Source organism: Lithobates pipiens, unplaced genomic scaffold (assembly GCF_037356315.1).
Source record: "Lithobates pipiens isolate NorthernLeopardFrog02 unplaced genomic scaffold, aLitPip1_a1.2 Scaffold_27, whole genome shotgun sequence".
NCBI classification, from domain to species: domain Eukaryota; kingdom Metazoa; phylum Chordata; class Amphibia; order Anura; family Ranidae; genus Lithobates; species Lithobates pipiens.
The window spans coordinates 36924430-36942733 of record NW_027507788.1 but is presented as its reverse complement, the minus strand read 5'-3'; the positions used below and the strand labels follow the sequence as shown (position 1 = coordinate 36942733).

At 47.0% G+C, this 18304-nt stretch overlaps 2 protein-coding genes across 3 annotated transcripts in view; both read right to left on the bottom strand.

Moving 5' to 3' along the window:
- LOC143933779 (cell adhesion molecule CEACAM1-like) overlaps positions 1-18304 on the bottom strand; it is a 538186-nt gene that overhangs the window by 223218 nt on the left and 296664 nt on the right. The gene's annotated exons all lie outside the window — the stretch shown is intronic.
- Positions 1-18304, bottom strand: part of LOC143933778 (cell adhesion molecule CEACAM8-like) — a 66335-nt gene that overhangs the window by 21672 nt on the left and 26359 nt on the right. For both annotated transcript variants that reach the window (XM_077456798.1, XM_077456799.1), the window contains exons 4-5: positions 8309-8557; positions 213-341 (exon numbers count right to left, since the gene is read on the bottom strand). In XM_077456798.1, coding sequence (XP_077312924.1) covers positions 213-341; positions 8309-8557 — 378 coding nt within the window. The remainder of the gene's footprint in view (positions 1-212; positions 342-8308; positions 8558-18304) is intronic.

Here is an 18304-nt window from a genome sequence, read left to right as displayed (position 1 = left end):
TGTATGTGGCAGCTAATGTTCAAACCCAGATTTGAAGTGAAGATACTGCAGAACTCCATCATTTGAATACCTGACCGATTACTTTCTCTTCAATATGTCATTATTTACGGGTTTTACATATTTTTTCCCATGCTGATCTGATCAAAATAATGCAGTAATTGTCATATTATGATGAACTTTACTCAAACAGGGATATACGAAGTATACTTTACTTCTTTTTGTCTTTAGAACAAAGTACACAATGACTTCAAGGATGAAAATTCCAAACACCGTGCCAATCACAATTCCAGCAATTTCCCCGCCGCCAAGTCCACTTCCAGAGGTCTGACATAGCGCTGTAGCTGTGGGACAAAATAGGACAGATAGAGGGAAATAACAAGAGAAAAAGGTGAATTGGTGGTGTAACAAAACAATTGCCACTGAACAAAAATAAAAAAGAAATAATAATAATATGATTAATAAAAGTGTATCTAAATCCAAATGATTAAACCAAATATGTGATAGACATGCTCCTGTAACATCAAAAAGTCTATTTATTTTTCTGTGTCGTGATTTCAATTAAATCATTTGTTGACATAGGTTGAGTAATGTTACCCCAGTGCACCTTAAGGGGTATATTTACAGTATCAAAGAGTCGGTGGGCATTTTGCCCACTGAAGAAGTAATAGATATTCTCCCAAGCAGTGTCAGCCCGTAATGCAGGTCACAGGGGCACCGCCCCCCCAATCCACATGTGGGGCCCTGGACACATGGATTCCAATGTTTTTTAAAGCACGTGATTAGAGCCAGAGGCTCTAATAGGCTTCAAAAAAGGCTGTGACAATGTGAATTATTATATTGTGTTTATATGACAACGTTTTATGTGTAATAAAATGTATATAGATTTTTATTCTGACTTTGTTCTCATTTGGCATATTTAAAGTCCCACTACTGTATTGTTTCAAAAATACCATAATATTCACTATTGTCTTCCTGATTCTCCACCCAGCCAATCAGGAAATGGGTCCTGAGACCCATCACCTGATTGGCTGAGAGGAGAACCAATCCTATTGGCCGCCGAGGAGGAGGAGGGATTGAGATGCAGGGGGAAGCACCAGGTGGAGGAGATGCCACCTGGAGGAAGTGCTGCCCATGACCTAGATGGGGTGAGTGTGGGGCTGATTACCAACCAGTGGGGGGGGTTTCCTATGACCCGACTGACTGACCGACCAACTAAATGGAGGGGTGGTTTTGATACCACTAGCCGCCACTGCTCCCAAGTCAGAGCTGGTGGGTAGGGATGAGCCGAACACCCCCCGGTTCGGTTCGCACCAGACCTTTCGAACGGACCCCAAATTCGAACGAACTTTAGAACCCCATTGAAGTCTATGGGACTCGAACGTTCGAAATTAAAAGTGCTAATTTTAAAGGCTAATATGCAAGATACTGTCCTAAAAAGGGTTTGGAGACCTGGCTCCTGCCCCAGGGGACATGGGTCAATGCATAAAATGTTTTTAAAAATGGCCGTTTTGGCGGGAGCACTGATTTTAATGACGATTAAAGTGAAAAAAAAAGTGAAATATTCCTTTAAATATGGTGCCTGGGGGGTGTCTGTAGTATGCCTGTGAAATGCCACGTGTTTCCCGTGTTTAGAACAGTCCCTGCACAAAATGACATTAAACGGAAAAAACACAATTTAAAACTGCTTGCGGTTTTAATGTTATATCTGGTTCCTACAATATGGTTGAAAATCATTGAGAAAAATGGCATGGGTAGCCCTCCCTGCCCATTACCAGCCTATTTGGGTCTTGTACGCATATTAAGGGGAACCTCGTACCCATATTAAAAAAAGGAAATGCGTGTGGCCCCCAGGCCCTATATACTCAGAACAGCAGTATACAGGCGGTGCAAACAAGACAGGGACTGTGTAGGTTTGTTGTGTTAAGTTGAATCTGTTTGTAATTTTCAACTGGTACATTTTTAAAGTGTAGCTCCGGTCAAAAAAAATATTTTTAAGCTTTTTGGAAAACATAGGGAAGGGTTATCACCCCTGTATAATTTGTTTTGTCGTCCATCTTTTTTCATCTCACTTGCTGTTGTCTCCTTCCGTTTGCAAGTAGGAGATGTTTGTAAATTGGATATTTGAAAGTAGGGGCCTGCCCTATATGCTCTGCAGAAATGGCGGAACAAGGTGTTGGTTTTGCCACAACATTGTAAGCCCTCAAAGTGACTCTTGGTGGGCGCTGGAGCGCCCTGCTGTGAACGATTATATCAAGAATTGTAATTACATGCCATTGTTGAACAGTGGTAGAAAAATTTACCTTTGGTGGTTGTGGTGCTGGTGCCACAACACTATAAGTCCTCACCGTTACTCTGGGTGGGCACAGGAAGGGGCCCTCCTGTGAAATATTATATCAAGAATGGTAATTACATGTCCCTGTTAAACAGGGGCAGAAAAATTTGGCCTTAGGCACTGCTGCTGGTGCCACCACACTGCAACCTCTCCCATATACTCTAGTTTTATTGCAGGAATAAGCCCTGCTGCAAAGCATTGCATCAAAAATTGTACTTAAACGCCCCTGTTAAACAGGGGCAGAAAAATTGGGCCTTAGGCACTGGTGCTGGTGCCACCACACTGCAACCTCTTCCATATACTCTAGTTTTATTGCAGGAATTAGCCCTGCTGGAAAGCATTGCATCAAAAATTGTAATTAAACGCCCCTGTTAAACAGGGGCAGAAAAATTGGGCCTTAGGCACTGGTGCTGGTGCCACCACACTGCAACCTCTGCCATATACTCTTGTTTTATTGCAGGAATTAGCCCTGCTGCAAAGCATTGCATCAAAAATTGTAATTAAACGCCCCTGTTAAACAGGGGCAGAAAAATTGGGCCTTAGGCACTGGTGCTGGTGCCACCACACTGCAACCTCTCCCATATACTCTTGTTTGATTGCAGGAATTAGCCCTGCTGCAAAGCATTGCATCAAAAATTGTACTTAAACGCCCCTGTTAAACAGGGGCAGAAAAATTGGGCTGATGGCATCACCCAGAACCAGAAATGTTCTTCCAACATATCAGCGGAGGAGGAAGAGGATAGACAATCAACATAACAGGACAGTCACTCAGCATCAGCATAGGCAGTCTTGAAGGGATGTGATATTTCAAAAAAAATTATTCTGTTACATCAGCTTCAGGTGCTTGGTAGCTGTGGGTGATCCAAGACTGATTCATCTTGATGAAGGTCAGTCGATCAAATGATTCGGTGGACAGGCGCACCCTGTGATCGGTAACAAAGCCACCAGCAGCACTGAAGGTGCGTTCCGAAAGAACGCTGGATGCAGGACAGGCCAGTAGCTCAATTGCATACTGTGCAAGCTTTGGCCAGTGATCCATCCTCAAGACCCAGTAAGCCAGAGGATTTTCGGTGGGAAAGGTGTCCAAGTCTGACCTTGCCCCTAGGTATTCCTGCACCATGTAAATCAGACGCTGACGATGGGTGCTGGAACCGATCATACCTTGGGGCTGCGGACTAAAAAATTGTCTGAAAGCATCAGTCAGATGGCCACCTTCTCCACCGCTCCTTCTGACCGATGCCTCAGCAACACGTTGTCCAGGACCAGGAGTTTGTAACCTCCCAGTCTCTGGGAACGCGTTGCACAGACCTTTCTGCAAGGCCTCCCGGAGATGTCTCATCCTCTGCTCCCTCTGCCGTGGCAAGATAAGGTCAGCAACCTTACCCTTGTACCGTGGATCAAGGAGAGTGGCCAGCCAGTAATGGTCCCTCTCCTTGATCCGAAGAATATGAGGATCCTTCCGCAGGCTTTGCAGGATCAGGGAGGCCATGCAGCGTAGGTTAGCTGAGGCATTCAGTCCGGAGTCCTCTGGGTCACTAAGGACAACATGATCCGCAGTTACCTCCTCCCAGCCACGTACAAGTCCATGTGTTTCTTGGGACTGTAAATCATCCCTACAAGACTGCTGCTGCTGCTGCTGCTGCTGATGCTGAGTGCCAGCCTCCACCTCCATGCTGACACAATCATCCTCCTCCTCCTCTTCCTCCTCCTCATCCTCTTCCTGTGTGATGGGTGGCACAGCAGGAACACTGTCTGGATAAAGGGGGCCTTGAGAGGCAAGGAAGTCCTCCTCTTCCTGCCTCTGTTCTGCCTCAAGTGCCCTGTCCATTATTCCACGCAGCGTATGCTCCAAGAGGTGGACAAGAGGTACAGTGTCACTGATGCATGCACTGTCACTGCTCACCATCCTTGTGGCCTCCTCAAACGGTGACAGGACAGTGCATGCATCCCTGATCATGCCCCACTGGCATGGTGAGAAAAAAACCGAGCTCCCCTGACCCTGTCCTGGTGCCGTAGTCGCACAGGTACTCATTGATGGCCCTCTGCTGCGTGTGCAGCCGCTGCAGCATGGCCAACGTTGAGTTCCACCTGGTGGGCATGTCACATATAAGGCGGTTCTTAGGCAGGTTCAACTCCTTTTGGAGCTCAGCCAGCCGAGCACAGGCATTAAATGATCGGCGGAAATGCACACAGACTTTCCTGGCCTGCTTCAGGACATCCTGTAAGCCGGGGTACCTGCCCAAGAACCGCTGCACCACCAGGTTAAGGACGTGAGCTACACAGGGCACATGGGTCAGTTGTCCCTGTCGGAGGGCGGAGAGGAGGTTGGTGCCATTGTCACAAACCACCATTCCTGGCTTAAGCTGGCGTGGCGTCAACCACCTCTCGGCCTGCTCCTGCAGAGCTGACAAAACATCCGCCCCAGTGTGGCTCCTGTCCCCCAAACAAACCAGCGCAAGCACGGCATGGCATCGTTTTGCCTGCGTACTTGCGTAGCCCCTGGCACGCCTACGAAGCACCGCTGGTTCTGAGGACAGAGCACTGGAAGAGGCCATGGAGGAAGAAGAAGAGGAGGGGGTGGAGGAGAGAGGTGTGTCACAACCAATAGTAGCATTTTGGAGGCGTGGTGGCGGAACAACCTCCAACACTACTGCACCTTGTCCTGCATCCTTCCCAGCTGCCAGAAGAGTGACCCAATGGGCCGTGAAAGACAGGTAACGTCCCTGTCCATGCCTGCTGGACCATGAGTCAGCGGTAATATGCACCTTACCGCTGACCGCCCTGTCCAGCGAGGCAAGGACATTGCCTTCCACATGCCGGTAGAGAGCCGGATTCGCCTTCCGTGAGAAAAAGTGGCGTTTGGGGACCTGCCACTGAGGAACCGTACATTGTACAAACTCACGGAAGGGGGCCGAGTCTACCAACTGAAAAGGCAGCAGTTGAAGTGCTAGCAATTTAGCCAAGCTAGCATTCAACCGCTGGGCATGTGGATGGCTGGGAGTGAACTTCTTTCGCCGGTCCAGCAGCTGGGGCTGGGACATTTGCCTGCTATAATCGGACGTGGGTGTACCGCTAGCAGAGTTCCCGGAAGCACTTGGCTGTGACACACCTAATTGTACACCTTCATTCCTCTCAGAGCAGGTTTCAGAGAGGACTGAAGGTCTAGTGGGGTTGGAGATGCCAGCTGATGAGGAGCAAGGAGAGGTCCGCTTTGTTCTTTGGTGTGGGTCTTTGAGGTACGCTTGCCAACGAGCTGCATGGCAGGTCAACATATGTCTGGTCAAGCATGTGGTGCCCAAGAGGCTGATGTTTTGGCCACGTGAGATACGCTTGAGACATATGTTGCAAATAGCAGCGGTGCGATCTGATGCACTCGTCTCAAAAAAGGCCCACACCAAAGAACTTTTAGAATAACGCGCAGAGGCAGCGCCCTGCACAGGCGGAGCTCTGCGGTGTGATTCAGTCGGTGTGCTGCCCCTAAGCTGGCCCCCGGAGGGCATCCTGCCTCGTTGGACATGTGCCTCCTCCTCTCTCCTTCCAGGCGCCCACGTGGAGTCAGTGCCCTCATCATCCCCTCCCTCTTCATCGCTGTAGCAAACCTGGCAGTATGCTGCAGCTTGTGGAACATGACTGCCAGATTGCTGTCCTTCTTGAGCATCCCCTCTCTCTGCATTCACGCTACTGCCTTCCTCTAGCTGAGTGTCATCATCAGAGCCCACAAAACACTGGGCATCCTCCTGGAGCATGTACCCAACACTGTGCTCAAAGAGTTCAGGAGACTCCTCAGGAGGACGTGGTGGGTCTAGGGAAGGAGTCACTGATGATGACATTGAGAGGAGGGAAGACGATGCGTTGGCAGCTGCTTTGCTACTACCCTGAGACTGGGTGAGAGAGGATGAGGAGGATGAAGAGGGCTTGGTCATCCACTCTACCAAGTCGTTGGCATGTTGCGGTTCAACATGTCCAGCTGCCGAAAAGAAGGACAAGCGTGTCCCATGGCCACGTGCTGATGACAATGCACCGCGTCCACGACCAGCACTGTTGTCTCTAGACACAGAGCCTGCTTGCCCTCTTTTATCGGCTCGCGCCTGTCTGCCTCTCCTTGCTGGCCTTCCAGACATGGTAATGGCCTGAAGGGAGTTGGGTAAAACAGCAGTGTAATGGAGTCACACAACACCCACTAAGCCCTGCAGATGGCTCTATTAGAGAACAGCAATAAACGGTAGATACAGGTGTATATTGTGCTGGAGTCACACAACACCCACTAACTCCTGCAGATGCCTTTATTATAGAACACCAGAGATAAAGGGGTATACTGTAATTGAGTCACACAACACCCACTAAGCCCTGCAGATGGCTCTATTAGAGAACAGCAATAAAGGGTAGATACAGGTGTATATTGTGCTGGAGGCACAAAAAACCCACTAACTCCTGCAGATGCCTTTTTTATAGAACACCAGAGATAAAGGGGTATATACAGATGTATACTGTGCTGTGCTGGAGGCACACACAACTTCCAATAACTCCTGCAGATGGCAAGTGGGCTCAAATAGAGAAGAGCTATGTAGGTGGATATAGCGGTGTGTACTGGGTACAGAGCACGCAGACAGCACGCACAAGCTCCTAACACTACTGACTGCAAGCTCTATTATAAAAGATAGATCACTAGCTATATAGGTGAGGTGAATATAGCGGTGTATACTGCGGTCAGGGCACACAGACAACAACCACTACACAACAGCAAGATCGAAAATCGTCCGAAAACGATCGGTGTGTACTGTGTTGAAGGTACACAGAACACCCACTAACTGCTTCAGACGCCAACACACTACACTAGGCCGCCGCGCTGGCGGCCTTATATAGTGTGGGGCGTGTACTACACAGCCTGAGCTATGATTGGCCACAGGCATCCTGCCTGTGGCCAATCATGGCTCTCCTCGCTGCTGGCGCTGTGATTGGCCAAGCTTGCGGGGTCACAGTGCATGCTTGGCCAATCATGAGCCAGCAATGCACTGCGATGACGCAGTGCATTGTGCACCGTGAGCGCCACACGAATTTGGCGCGAACGGCCCATTACGTTCGGAATTCGCCGAACGGGTGAACAGCCGATGTTCGAGTCGAACGTATGTTCGACTCGAACACGAAACTCATCCCTACTGGTGGGATTTTTCCACCATTCCACAGTCCCATATTAGCAGTAGGATAAATGTGCACCAAGTAATGCAGCTGCTGGTAAACAGAAACATTGGGGCTGATTTACTAATATTGAAGAGTGCAAAATCTGGTGAAGCTCTGCATAGAAACCAATCAGCTTACAGATAATTTTTTCAAAGCTTAAAGGATAAGTTCACCTTTTGTAACATGTGACACCCATATTCAGGGTGTAACATGTTACAAATGGACCGGCCCCTGCATCCCCTGATTCCTAAATCTGTTAGCTAGCATGGGTTTTACATTCACAATGTCTGTGAATGGAAAACTACAAGTTCTGCCAGCCTTTGCAGCTACCAACTTGTAGTTCTCAAAGAACTACCACAGCGCTGTTACAGCAAAGATATATATATTTTTTTTTACACGTTTGCTTACACCAGTGAATTTCATTGGTATAAGCAACCATTTTCACTAAATCAAACGGGTTCATTCAGTGCCTTTTGTTGTGAGTAGTTGTGATTGGTCAAAGCTAATCACATGGTACAGATGGGCTGTGATTGGCCCTTTACTGAACCATGTGATCACTATGACCAATCACAGCTAACAACACAATCATATACAATGGATGGCATGAAAGGAAGCCATCCATTGTTTACAATTGTCATGTGATCTGCTGTGATTGGTCACAGCGATCACATGGTACTGGCAGCAGTCCTGTACAGTGATCAGTTATCTGCTGTGTCTGGTGGAGGTACTTTATTCTAACATGTAAACCTATCACTATTAAACAGTACCATATCTGTCAGGAAATCCTTGGGAACTTACCGATATCCTTATTCATATATAAAGAAGCTGTGGCAGTATGCTGAGTTACCGGGTTACTGACCACACATGTGAACGTCAACTCATTGTCCAAGTTTGCTCCATCTATATGGAATGTATTCTCCTGGGCACTTAAATATGTTCCATTAAACCACTGGTAGGTGGGCAGTGGTACAGAATCAGCAGAACACGTTAATAAAATGGTAGAATAACTGAGTGACTGGCCAATTATTTTCACATTTTCTGGGCCATCTGCAATAAGAAAAAACTTGAGTGTCAGTATAACAGCAGTAGTACCTCTCTGCTAATTCAGTAAGTACATTCAAAGTGAAACTTTAACCAAAAACTTTTATTTTTTTTGCTTTAACCGCTTCAGCCCTCGACGATTTTAACCCCTTCCTGACCAGAGCACTTTTTGCGATTCGCGCACTGTCACTTTAACTGACAATTGCACAGTCACACGACGTTGCACCCAAACAAAATTGACGTCCTTTTTTACCCACAAATAGATCTTTCTTTTGATGGTATTTGATCACCTCTGCAGTTTTTATTTTTTGCGCTATAAACAAAACAAAAGCGACAATTTTGAAAAACCGCAATATTTTTTACTTTTTGCTATAATAAATATTTCCCAAAAATATATAAAAAAAACATTTTTTTTCCTCAGTTTAGGCTGATATGTATTCTTCTACATATTTTTGTTAAATTGCAATAAGAGTATATTGATTGGTTTGCGCAAAATTTATAGCGCCTACAAAATAGGGAATAGTTTTATGGCATTTTTATTATTATTTTTTTTTACTAGTAATGGCGGAGATCTGCAATTATTATTGGGACTGCGACATCATGGCGGACACGTTGGACAATTTTTACACATTTTTGGGACCGTTGGCATTTTTACAGCGATCAGTGCTATAAATATGCATTGATTACTGTAAAAATGTCACTGCCAGGGAAGGGGTTAACACTAGGGGGTAATCAAGGGGTTAATGTGTTCCCTAGTGTGTGTTCTAACTGAAGGGGGAGGGAACTGTGTAGGGGAAGAGATAAATCACTGTTCATACTCTGTATGAACAGACAATCTGTCTGTTCTCCCCTCAGAGAACCAGAAACTGTGTGTTTACACACATAGATCCTGGTTCTCTGTGTGCCCCGAGCGATCACGGGAGCCCGGTGGTGATCGCGACCGCCGAGCGCTCGCATCGGCTCCATGGGTGAGCAGGGGGCACTCCCGCGCCCCTAGTGTCGTTTTGCCCAGCCGTGTCATTCAGTACAGTACAACTGCGGCAGCTGGTCGGCAAATGGTTAAACAGATAGCTTCTGCATGTTGTGTATGTTGTTTATTGCTGTCTATGTTCCTGTTGGAAAGATTTCTCCTAACTTCCTTTTCCAGTGGCAATATTCAGTGGAGCAATGATGGAAAATCTTCCTTTGGGAACCCAGACAACAAATAAACACAATACAACCAACAAGTGTCCAACAAGCTCATATACAGTAGATACAATTGTCAGGTGTCCAATGATCTTTGGCCATATGGTGTAGCAATGTATGATGAGAAGCCCTTTATAGCAGCAGATAGGAATGTCTACTATTTCAAGCAATTGGAGTGAATGGAACTAGTGTCACAAATACACTATGTTACCAAAAGTATTGGGTCGCCTGCTTTTACACGCCTCGTACACACGGTATGATTTTTGGACAGCCGAGCTTCTGATTTTTGTAAAAAGGGGAGTGTGCCAGGATCTTGTCTTGCATACTAATGCCCTGTATACACAATTGCACATTCCGACAACAAAATCTATGGATTTTTTCCAACGGATGTTGGCTCAAACTTGTTTTGCATACACACGGTCACACAAAGTTGGTCGGAAATTGCAAATATCAAGAACGCAGTGACGTACAACACGTACGATGAGCCGAGAAAAATTAACTTCAATAGCCTGTGCAGCTCTTCTGCCTGATTCCGAGCATGCAAGGAACTTTGTGGGTCGGAATTGTGTACACACGATCGGAATTTCTGACAACGGATTGTGTTGTTGGTAAATTTGAGATCCAGATTTCAAATTTTGTGTGACGGAAATTCCAATGGAAAATGTCAGATGGAGCCTACACATGGTCGGAATTTCTGACAAAAAGCTCCCATCGAACATTTTCCATTGGAAAATCCTATCATGTGTACAGGTCATTACGGTACTCAAATTGTCATTTGACAAACACGAACATAGTGACGTACTATGAGAGTATAAAGAGGAAGTTCATTTATCAAGCACCACCCTTTGCGCCCCTTCTGCTAATTTTGTGTTAGTAGAAGTTTGGTGAATGTTGATTCATGATTTTCAGATCGTACAAAACAAATGCCTTTTAAAATATGTTTGGCATAACTACATGCAAAGCAGCTTCATTATTATCCCATTAAAGAAGATGAGAATTTTGACATTTCATCAATTACCACATCACAAATGTTAATTCTAGATTACGAACAGTAGTTTACAAGACCGGCCTCTTTCCAGTCGTTCCTTGGTTCCGATCCTTCGTGGAGACCTGGAGCCATCGGTCGCCAAAAATTTACTAGCCTGTCATCCAAAATTTGTTGGCCGAAAATTGGAAAACAATTGTCTAAAAGGAGCATACTAATGGTAAGAATTTCAGACAATAAGACTAATGCCGCGTACACACGACAGGACTTAAGTCCGGCAGACTTTCGACGGAGTTCTGACGGAGTTCTGACAGAGTTCTGACGGACTTTCCGAATGAACGGACTTGGCCACACACAATCGCACCAAAGTCTGACGGATTCGAACGTGATGACGTATGACTGGACTAGAATAAGGAAGTTCATAGCCAGTAGCCAATAGCTGCCCTAGCGTCGGTTTTAGTCCATCAGACTAGCACACACACGAGCGGATTTCTGGGTCCGGCAGAGTTCTGTCGGAAAAATTTGAAACATGTTCCATTTCTAAAGTCTGTCAGACTTTTGCAAATCAAAAGTCCGCTGCAGCCCACACACGTTCGAATAGTCTGCCGGAATCATTCCGTCAGACTTTTGATGTTGAAAAGTCTGGTCGTGTGTACGGGGCATTAGACTGGGATGCCATTAAAGTTCATGTGCATTTAAAAGGCAGCTATCCCAATACTTTTGGTAATATATACAGTGCCTTGCGAAAGTATTCGGCCCCCTTGAACTTTTCAACCTTTTGCCACATTTCAGGCTTCAAACATAAAGATATAAAATTTTAATTTTTTTGTGAAGAATCACCAACAAGTGGGACACAATTGTGAAGTGGAACGAAATCCTATTGGATTTTTGAAACTTTTTTAACTAATAAAAAAATGAAAAGTGGGGCGTGCAAAATTATTTATGGAAGAGTGGCAAGAAGAAAGCCATTTCTCAAAGATATCCATAAAAAGTCTCATAAAAAGTCACACATTGAATGACAATTGCGCAGTCATGCAACACTGTACCCAGACAACATTTTTATCATTTTGTACACACAACTAGAGCTTTCTTTTGGTGGTGTGCGATACCCGGTTACTGACAGGTGTTTTTTCACCTTAATGCATAGGATGCATTAAGATGAAAAAACACAAAGGTTTACAACCCCTTTAAGACTACGGCAAAAATGATACCCCTATAATTCAAGTGAATGGGGACACAACTGTGAGCCAAACAGTGGGCTTGCGGTTGCAGCATGATATTCCCAATCATAAAGCCAACTGACACTCCCCCCCCCCAGAAAAAAATAGGTTGTGTTATAGCACTGCTCTATATCAGGTGTAGGCAACCTGGGGCCCTCCAGCTGTTGTGTAACTTAATTTCACATGCGCCATTGTAAGGCTGGCAGTTACAGTTACTCCCAGAGACATAATGGGACTTGTAGTTCCACAACGGCTGAAGGGCTCCAGGTTGCCTACCTCTGCTCTATATAATATAGAGGAAACGTAGTGGCTGCTCCAGAGCCTCCACTTGTGTACCCCTGCCTCCTCTATAGGCAATGATATCACTGTACTTAGACTCCGCCCAATGTGTTTCATCCCCAAGACTTAATCAGGTGACACTGAGCAGCTCCAAAGGTTGTGTAGAACTAGAAGCATATAAATATGGACATACTGTATCTAATTGTCATTATTTTTACATTATTACTAGAGATGGCCTTGCGGTTCCCCCGGCGGTTGGTTTGCGGCAAATTTTGCTCGTTCGCGATTCGCCAAACCGGCAGACTTCTTGCGCTGTTCGCGGCGGCCATATTTGTTTACATTGTGAAGAACTTTGACCCATCCATCATGGGGTACAGGACAGCCAATTGAGACATTTCAGCACATGGACAATTGGACATTCCCCCACCTTATAAATAGACCTGATCTGGTGGTCATTTTACATTCTGTCTTTTGTCAGTGTAGGGAGAGGTTGCTGTTTGGAGCAGGGACAGACTGTAGTGACACAAATCGCTAGCTATTAGGTCCACAAAAGTCCTTTTAAAGACTGGTATAGGTGTACAGTATATAGGGTTCTGGTGCACTGCTGCTGACTGCTGTGCTGCTGACCGATTCTGCAGCTGTCTTTTGTCAGTGTAGGGACAGGATGCTGTGTGGAGCAGGGACAGTCAGTTTAATCACTAGCTATTACTATTAGGTCCACAAAGGTCCTTTTAAGGACTGGTATTGGTGTACAGTATATAGGGTTGTACACGTATAATATACTTTCTTTCAAATATACAAAGTATATTATGGTGCACTGCTGACTGCTTTTCTGCTGAGTGCTGCCCGATTCTGCAGCTTTCTTTTATCAGTGTAGGGACTGAGAGACAGTTTGGTGTTCTGAGCAGGGACAGTCTGCAAATCACTAGCTACTAGGTCCACAAAGGTCCTTTTATAGGTGTACAGTATATAGGGTTGTACATGTATAATATACTTTCTTTCAAATATAGACAGCATATTATACTTGACTGCTGTGCTGCTGAGCTGATTGCTGCCCGATTCTGCAGCTTTCTTTTATCAGTGTAGGGACTGAGGGACAGTTTGGTGTTCTGAGCAGGGACAGTCTGCAAATCACTAGCTACTAGGTCCACAAAGGTCCTTTTATAGGTGTACTGTATATAGGGTTGTACACGTATAATATACTTTCTTTCAAATATAGAAAGCATATTATAGTGCACTGCATGCAGTGCTGCTGACCGAATCTGCAGCTGTCGTTTCTCAGTGTAGGGAGGGACAGTTTGGTTTTTGGAGCCGGGACAGTCTGCAATTCACTAGCTACTAGCGAGCTACTATTAGGTCCACAAAGGTCCTTTTAAGGACTGGTATAGGTGTACTATTTGGTGTGCAGTATATAGTGGTGTAATACACGTATAAAATACTTGCACATATAGAAAGCATAGTATAGTGCATTTCCACTGTGCAGCATTGTGACTGCTGAGTGGTTCTGCAGTGATAGTACAAAGAGTGACAAAGGTAATTAAAAAAAAGTATGATAACTGGTGTGATAGACCAGTGGCCCCCAAAAACGACAGATTGAAGCGGGGTGTTATATACCTTCTTCCACATACATACTGCACTTCTCTAGAGACTTTTGTCACAGGGTAATCTAAAAAATGACAGGCAGAGGAAGAGGCAGGCCCTTCAGCAGGGGTGGTAGGGGTAGGGCAGGAGCAACAGGCTTGAGCCAAAGTGGCAAATTGTAGAAGGTGCGTGCAATTACGTCAAAAGATGCACCAGACTTGGTTGAGTGGCTCACTCAGCCTTACTCTTCTGCACCCTTCTCACCCTCTCGATCTGCACCCTCTTCTTCACTCTCTGTTGTTTGCACCCCCAAAGACACTACCACCAACACCACCACCACCACCATATACCCTCCGCTTGAGTCACAGGAATTATTTTCCGATCCATATCAAGACATTTCTGATGTTCAGCCACTCTTGGCATTGGATCAGGAAGAGGAGGTAGCAACAACTGCCACTCAGCAGTCTGACAACAGTACCCAGCTCAGCCCAATGAGGAGGTTGGTCCCCAGTGTTGCTGCCTACTCCGAGATCTCTAATTATAGTGGTGGGGAAGGTGACGTCGATGATGATGTGTCTAGTGATGTCACGTGGGTGCCCACAAGTGAGGAAGAGGAGGGGAGTTCAGAGGGAGATATGGACCAGCAGATAGGGAGGAGAAGCAGGCAGAACTTAGATTGCACAGGAGGGACAAAGCAGACTGCTAATGTATCAGGAGCGAGGCATCAACCATGTACGGTCACATCTGGCTCTCCCAGGATGCCGGCACATGGCTCCACAGTGTGGGCTCTTTTTTAACGTGTCCGCTGCTGACAATGGTGTTGCCATCTGCAGCCTTTGCAGTAAACGCATAAGTCGCGGTAAGCCCAACACTCACCTAGGGATGACCGCCTTAAGAAGGTACATGAGCTGTCATGACCGAGTCCAGTGGGAGCAATGTAACCCACAAAGCCACACTCCAGGCTTTCACCATCCAGCCTCATCTTCTACTTCTCCTTCTCCTCTCTCCTCACAATTGTCCTCCACTCCACCTTCCATCATGCCATCCTCACGTTTTTCTGGAAAAAGGCAGGCTTCCTTGGGCCAAATGTTTGAGCGTAAAAAAAACTGAACTGATAGCCCGCCAACTACTGCCATATAAACTGGGGGACTCGGAGGCCTTTTGAAAATTTGTGGCTATTGGAACACCACAATGGAAGATCCCAGGAAGGAAGTATTACTCACAGAAGGTCATTCCAGAGCCATGGCCATATGGCCATGTTCAGCGGCAAGTGAATGTGTCTCTGGCACACAGTGTCGGTGCCAAGATACATCTGACCTCAGACACGTGGTTTAGCAAACATGGGCAGGGAAGGTATATAACTTTTACTGCCCACTGGGTGAACCTTCTGACGGCCGTCAAGCTTGTAACCCGTGGCACCCGTGTAGATTTGGTTTTACCACCACGGATTGCATGCAGGCTTGCCTCTTTGTCAGGTACTCACCAAAGCCGAAGTGCTGAGAGCGGCTTCCCTTGCAGCTGGGTGCACAGTACCCCTGAGGGTGGAACAGTGGGTACAGGGCACGGAGAGGCACGGGTTGCCAGCAAGTGACTAGTATGCAGCAGGTCTTCTGAAGGAAGAGATGCCTGTGCAGAAGATCTTGGAACTGGTAGAAGTAAATGCCTGCCAGGGGTTCCATCACCTTGAGTGAAGGCCGAGGGTCAAACACAGGTACAGTCCGTGAGACAGAGGATATTCCGGAGACAGGCCGATGGTCAAACACAAGTACAGTCCGTGAGACAGAGGATATTCCGGAGACAGGCCGATGGTCAAACACAGGTATCAGTCCGTGAGATAAAGGATATTCCAGAGGCAGGCCGAGGGTCAAGCACAGGTATCAGTCCGTGAGCCAGCAAGGCTAAGTGCAGAAAGTCCGTTTAAACAAGCCAGGGGTCAGATCAGGAGAGAATCAGAGTGGTCTTCAAACAAGCCGGGTCACAACAGGAAGTGGTCAACAGGAACAGGAACACAGGTGAGCTGAGGAGACAAACCAGCAAAGACACAGAGCACATTGATGCCTTTTATAGAACTGTCAGGCCAATCAGGTAAGGCCCATAGCCGTGTGCATAGGTTTGCACATGCGTGTACGACATTGTATCGTACGACGCATATGCATGCGTCGTTGTGCAGCTCTTCCCCGCAGGCACACGGGGAAGTGCCGACGTTGAAGTCTGGTGATTCTCTGACACTCTTCTTCTCCTCCTCCTACTCCATCCTCCTCCCTCTCCTCCTCGGCTGACTCCTCCTTTTCCACTGCTAGCGTCTCTTCCACTGTGCCGCTCAAGCTCCCCAGAACCTATTCGACATGCCAGGTAAGACGTTGCCATGCTGTGCTGCGTCTGTTGTACCTGGAAGCCAAGAGCCACACTGGCCCTGCACTCCTTTCAGCTTTGCGTTCACAGGCAGATCAGTGACTAACACCGCTCAATTTCACAGTTGGTAAAGTGGTGTGTGACAACGGTGCATTGAAACAGGGCAAAATTACACACATGTCATGCATGGCACACGTCTTAAACTTGGTCGTGCAGCGATTCGTTGTCAAATGCCCTGGGGTCCAGGACATCTTGCGGCAGGCAAGGAAAATCTCAGCCTATTTCAGAAGATCTTACACGGCCATGACTCGCCTTGCTGACATTCAGCGGCGACACAATCTGCCGGTCAGATGTCTTATTTGCGATTGCCCGACGCGAGGTAACTCAACCTTCTATATGCTTGATAGGCTGCTCCAGTAGAAACATGCAGTTAACGACTACCTGTACGAACTCTGTGGCAGAACAGGTTCTGGGGAGCTTGTTTTTTTTTCACCGCGCCAGTGGCTGCTCATGCGCGACGCATGCAGATTTCTGCGGCCATTTGATGAGATCACCAAACTGATCAGTCGCAGCCATGGCACCATCAGTGACATCATACCTTATGCCTTCTTTATGGAGCGTGCATTGCGTCGTGTCATTGATCAAGTCGTGGAGGAGCAGGAGCCGGAAGATGAGGAAGTCGCAATGCTGGATGAATTCGCAGGGGGGGCCTACTCTATCTGATATAAGAAGTCAACAACAGGAGTCTGAAGAGGAGTCAGAGGAGGATGGTGCCGGGGCGGATGAGGAAGGGCATGCTTTAAACCTTTCTGGGATCCCTGTTGTTGTGCGTGGATGGGGAGAGGAGAACAAGGAGGATGACATTATCCTGGATAATGAGCAGGAGCCAGGCCACCACACCGCTTCCAGTTTAGTGAAAATGGGGGCCTTCATGCTCCAGTGTTTTAACAGGGACCCCTGTATTAAAAGCGGTCAAGGACCAGTACTGGGTGGCAACGTACTTAGACCCCCGGTACAAAGACAAAATGGTGGAAATGTTATCACCATCACAGAGGGCTGTAAGAATGGAGAACTTACAGGCCTTGCTTCGACAAATTCAGCATTCTGCTTTTGCGTGCGCTGGAAGAGGAGGAATTCCCACTCCCAGAGAAAGAGTTGCGGGTACCAATCCAACAGCGCCTGCAAGAATTGGGCGGTTTAAAGATGTGTTGGTGACTTCTGATATGAGGTCATTCTTTCAGCCGACCCATCGACAGGTGTCATCTGGATCCAGCATCAGGGAACTCCTAGACCGACAGGTGTCCGGATCATGTGGCCAATGTGGACACTCTGAGAAGTGATGAACCCCTGGACTACTGGGTGGGCAGGCTTGACCTCTGGCCAGAGCTTGCCCAATTTGCAGTGGAACTGTTGGCTTGCCCCTCGTCCAGTGTCCTGTCCGAAAGGATGTTCAGCGCAGCAGGGGGGATCGTGACTGATAAGCGCACACTCGCCTAGCTCAAGACAGTGTTGACTACCTCACATTTATAAAAATGAATGAGGCATGGATCTCGGAGGAATTCAACACATGTGACCAGTAGACCATGTATATGCATAACTCTCTAAACAATTTATTTAATCGAGCACACAGACCTTTTTTCTACCTTTGGCTCACTTCCTTGTACAAAAAAAGCACACCATACTATATACCCGTACCCTCCTGTTTGAAGAGGTTGAGCGGTGTTATATTTTTGGGTCCCGCAGCGAGTTGCTGGTATCAGTGCTGGTGTCAGTGCTCTCTATCTCGGCGCTGGTGTCAGTGCTCTCTCTCTATCTCGATGCTGGTGACAGTGCTCTCTATCTCGGTGCTGGTGTGGTCTCAGTGCTCTCTATTTCAGTGCTGGTGTGGTCTCAGTGCTCTCTATCTCGGTGCTGGTGTGGTCTCAGTGCTCTCTATCACAGCGCTGGTGTGGTCTCACTGCTCTCTATCACAGTGCTGGTGTGGTGTCAGTGCCCTCTATCTCGGTGCTGGTGTGGTCTCAGTGCTCTCTATCACAGTGCTGGTGTCAGTGCTCTCTATCATGGTGCTGGTGTGGTGTCAGTGCTCTCTCTCAGTGCTGGTGTGGTGTCAGTGCTCTCTATCACGGTGCTGGTCTCAGTGCTCTCTATCAC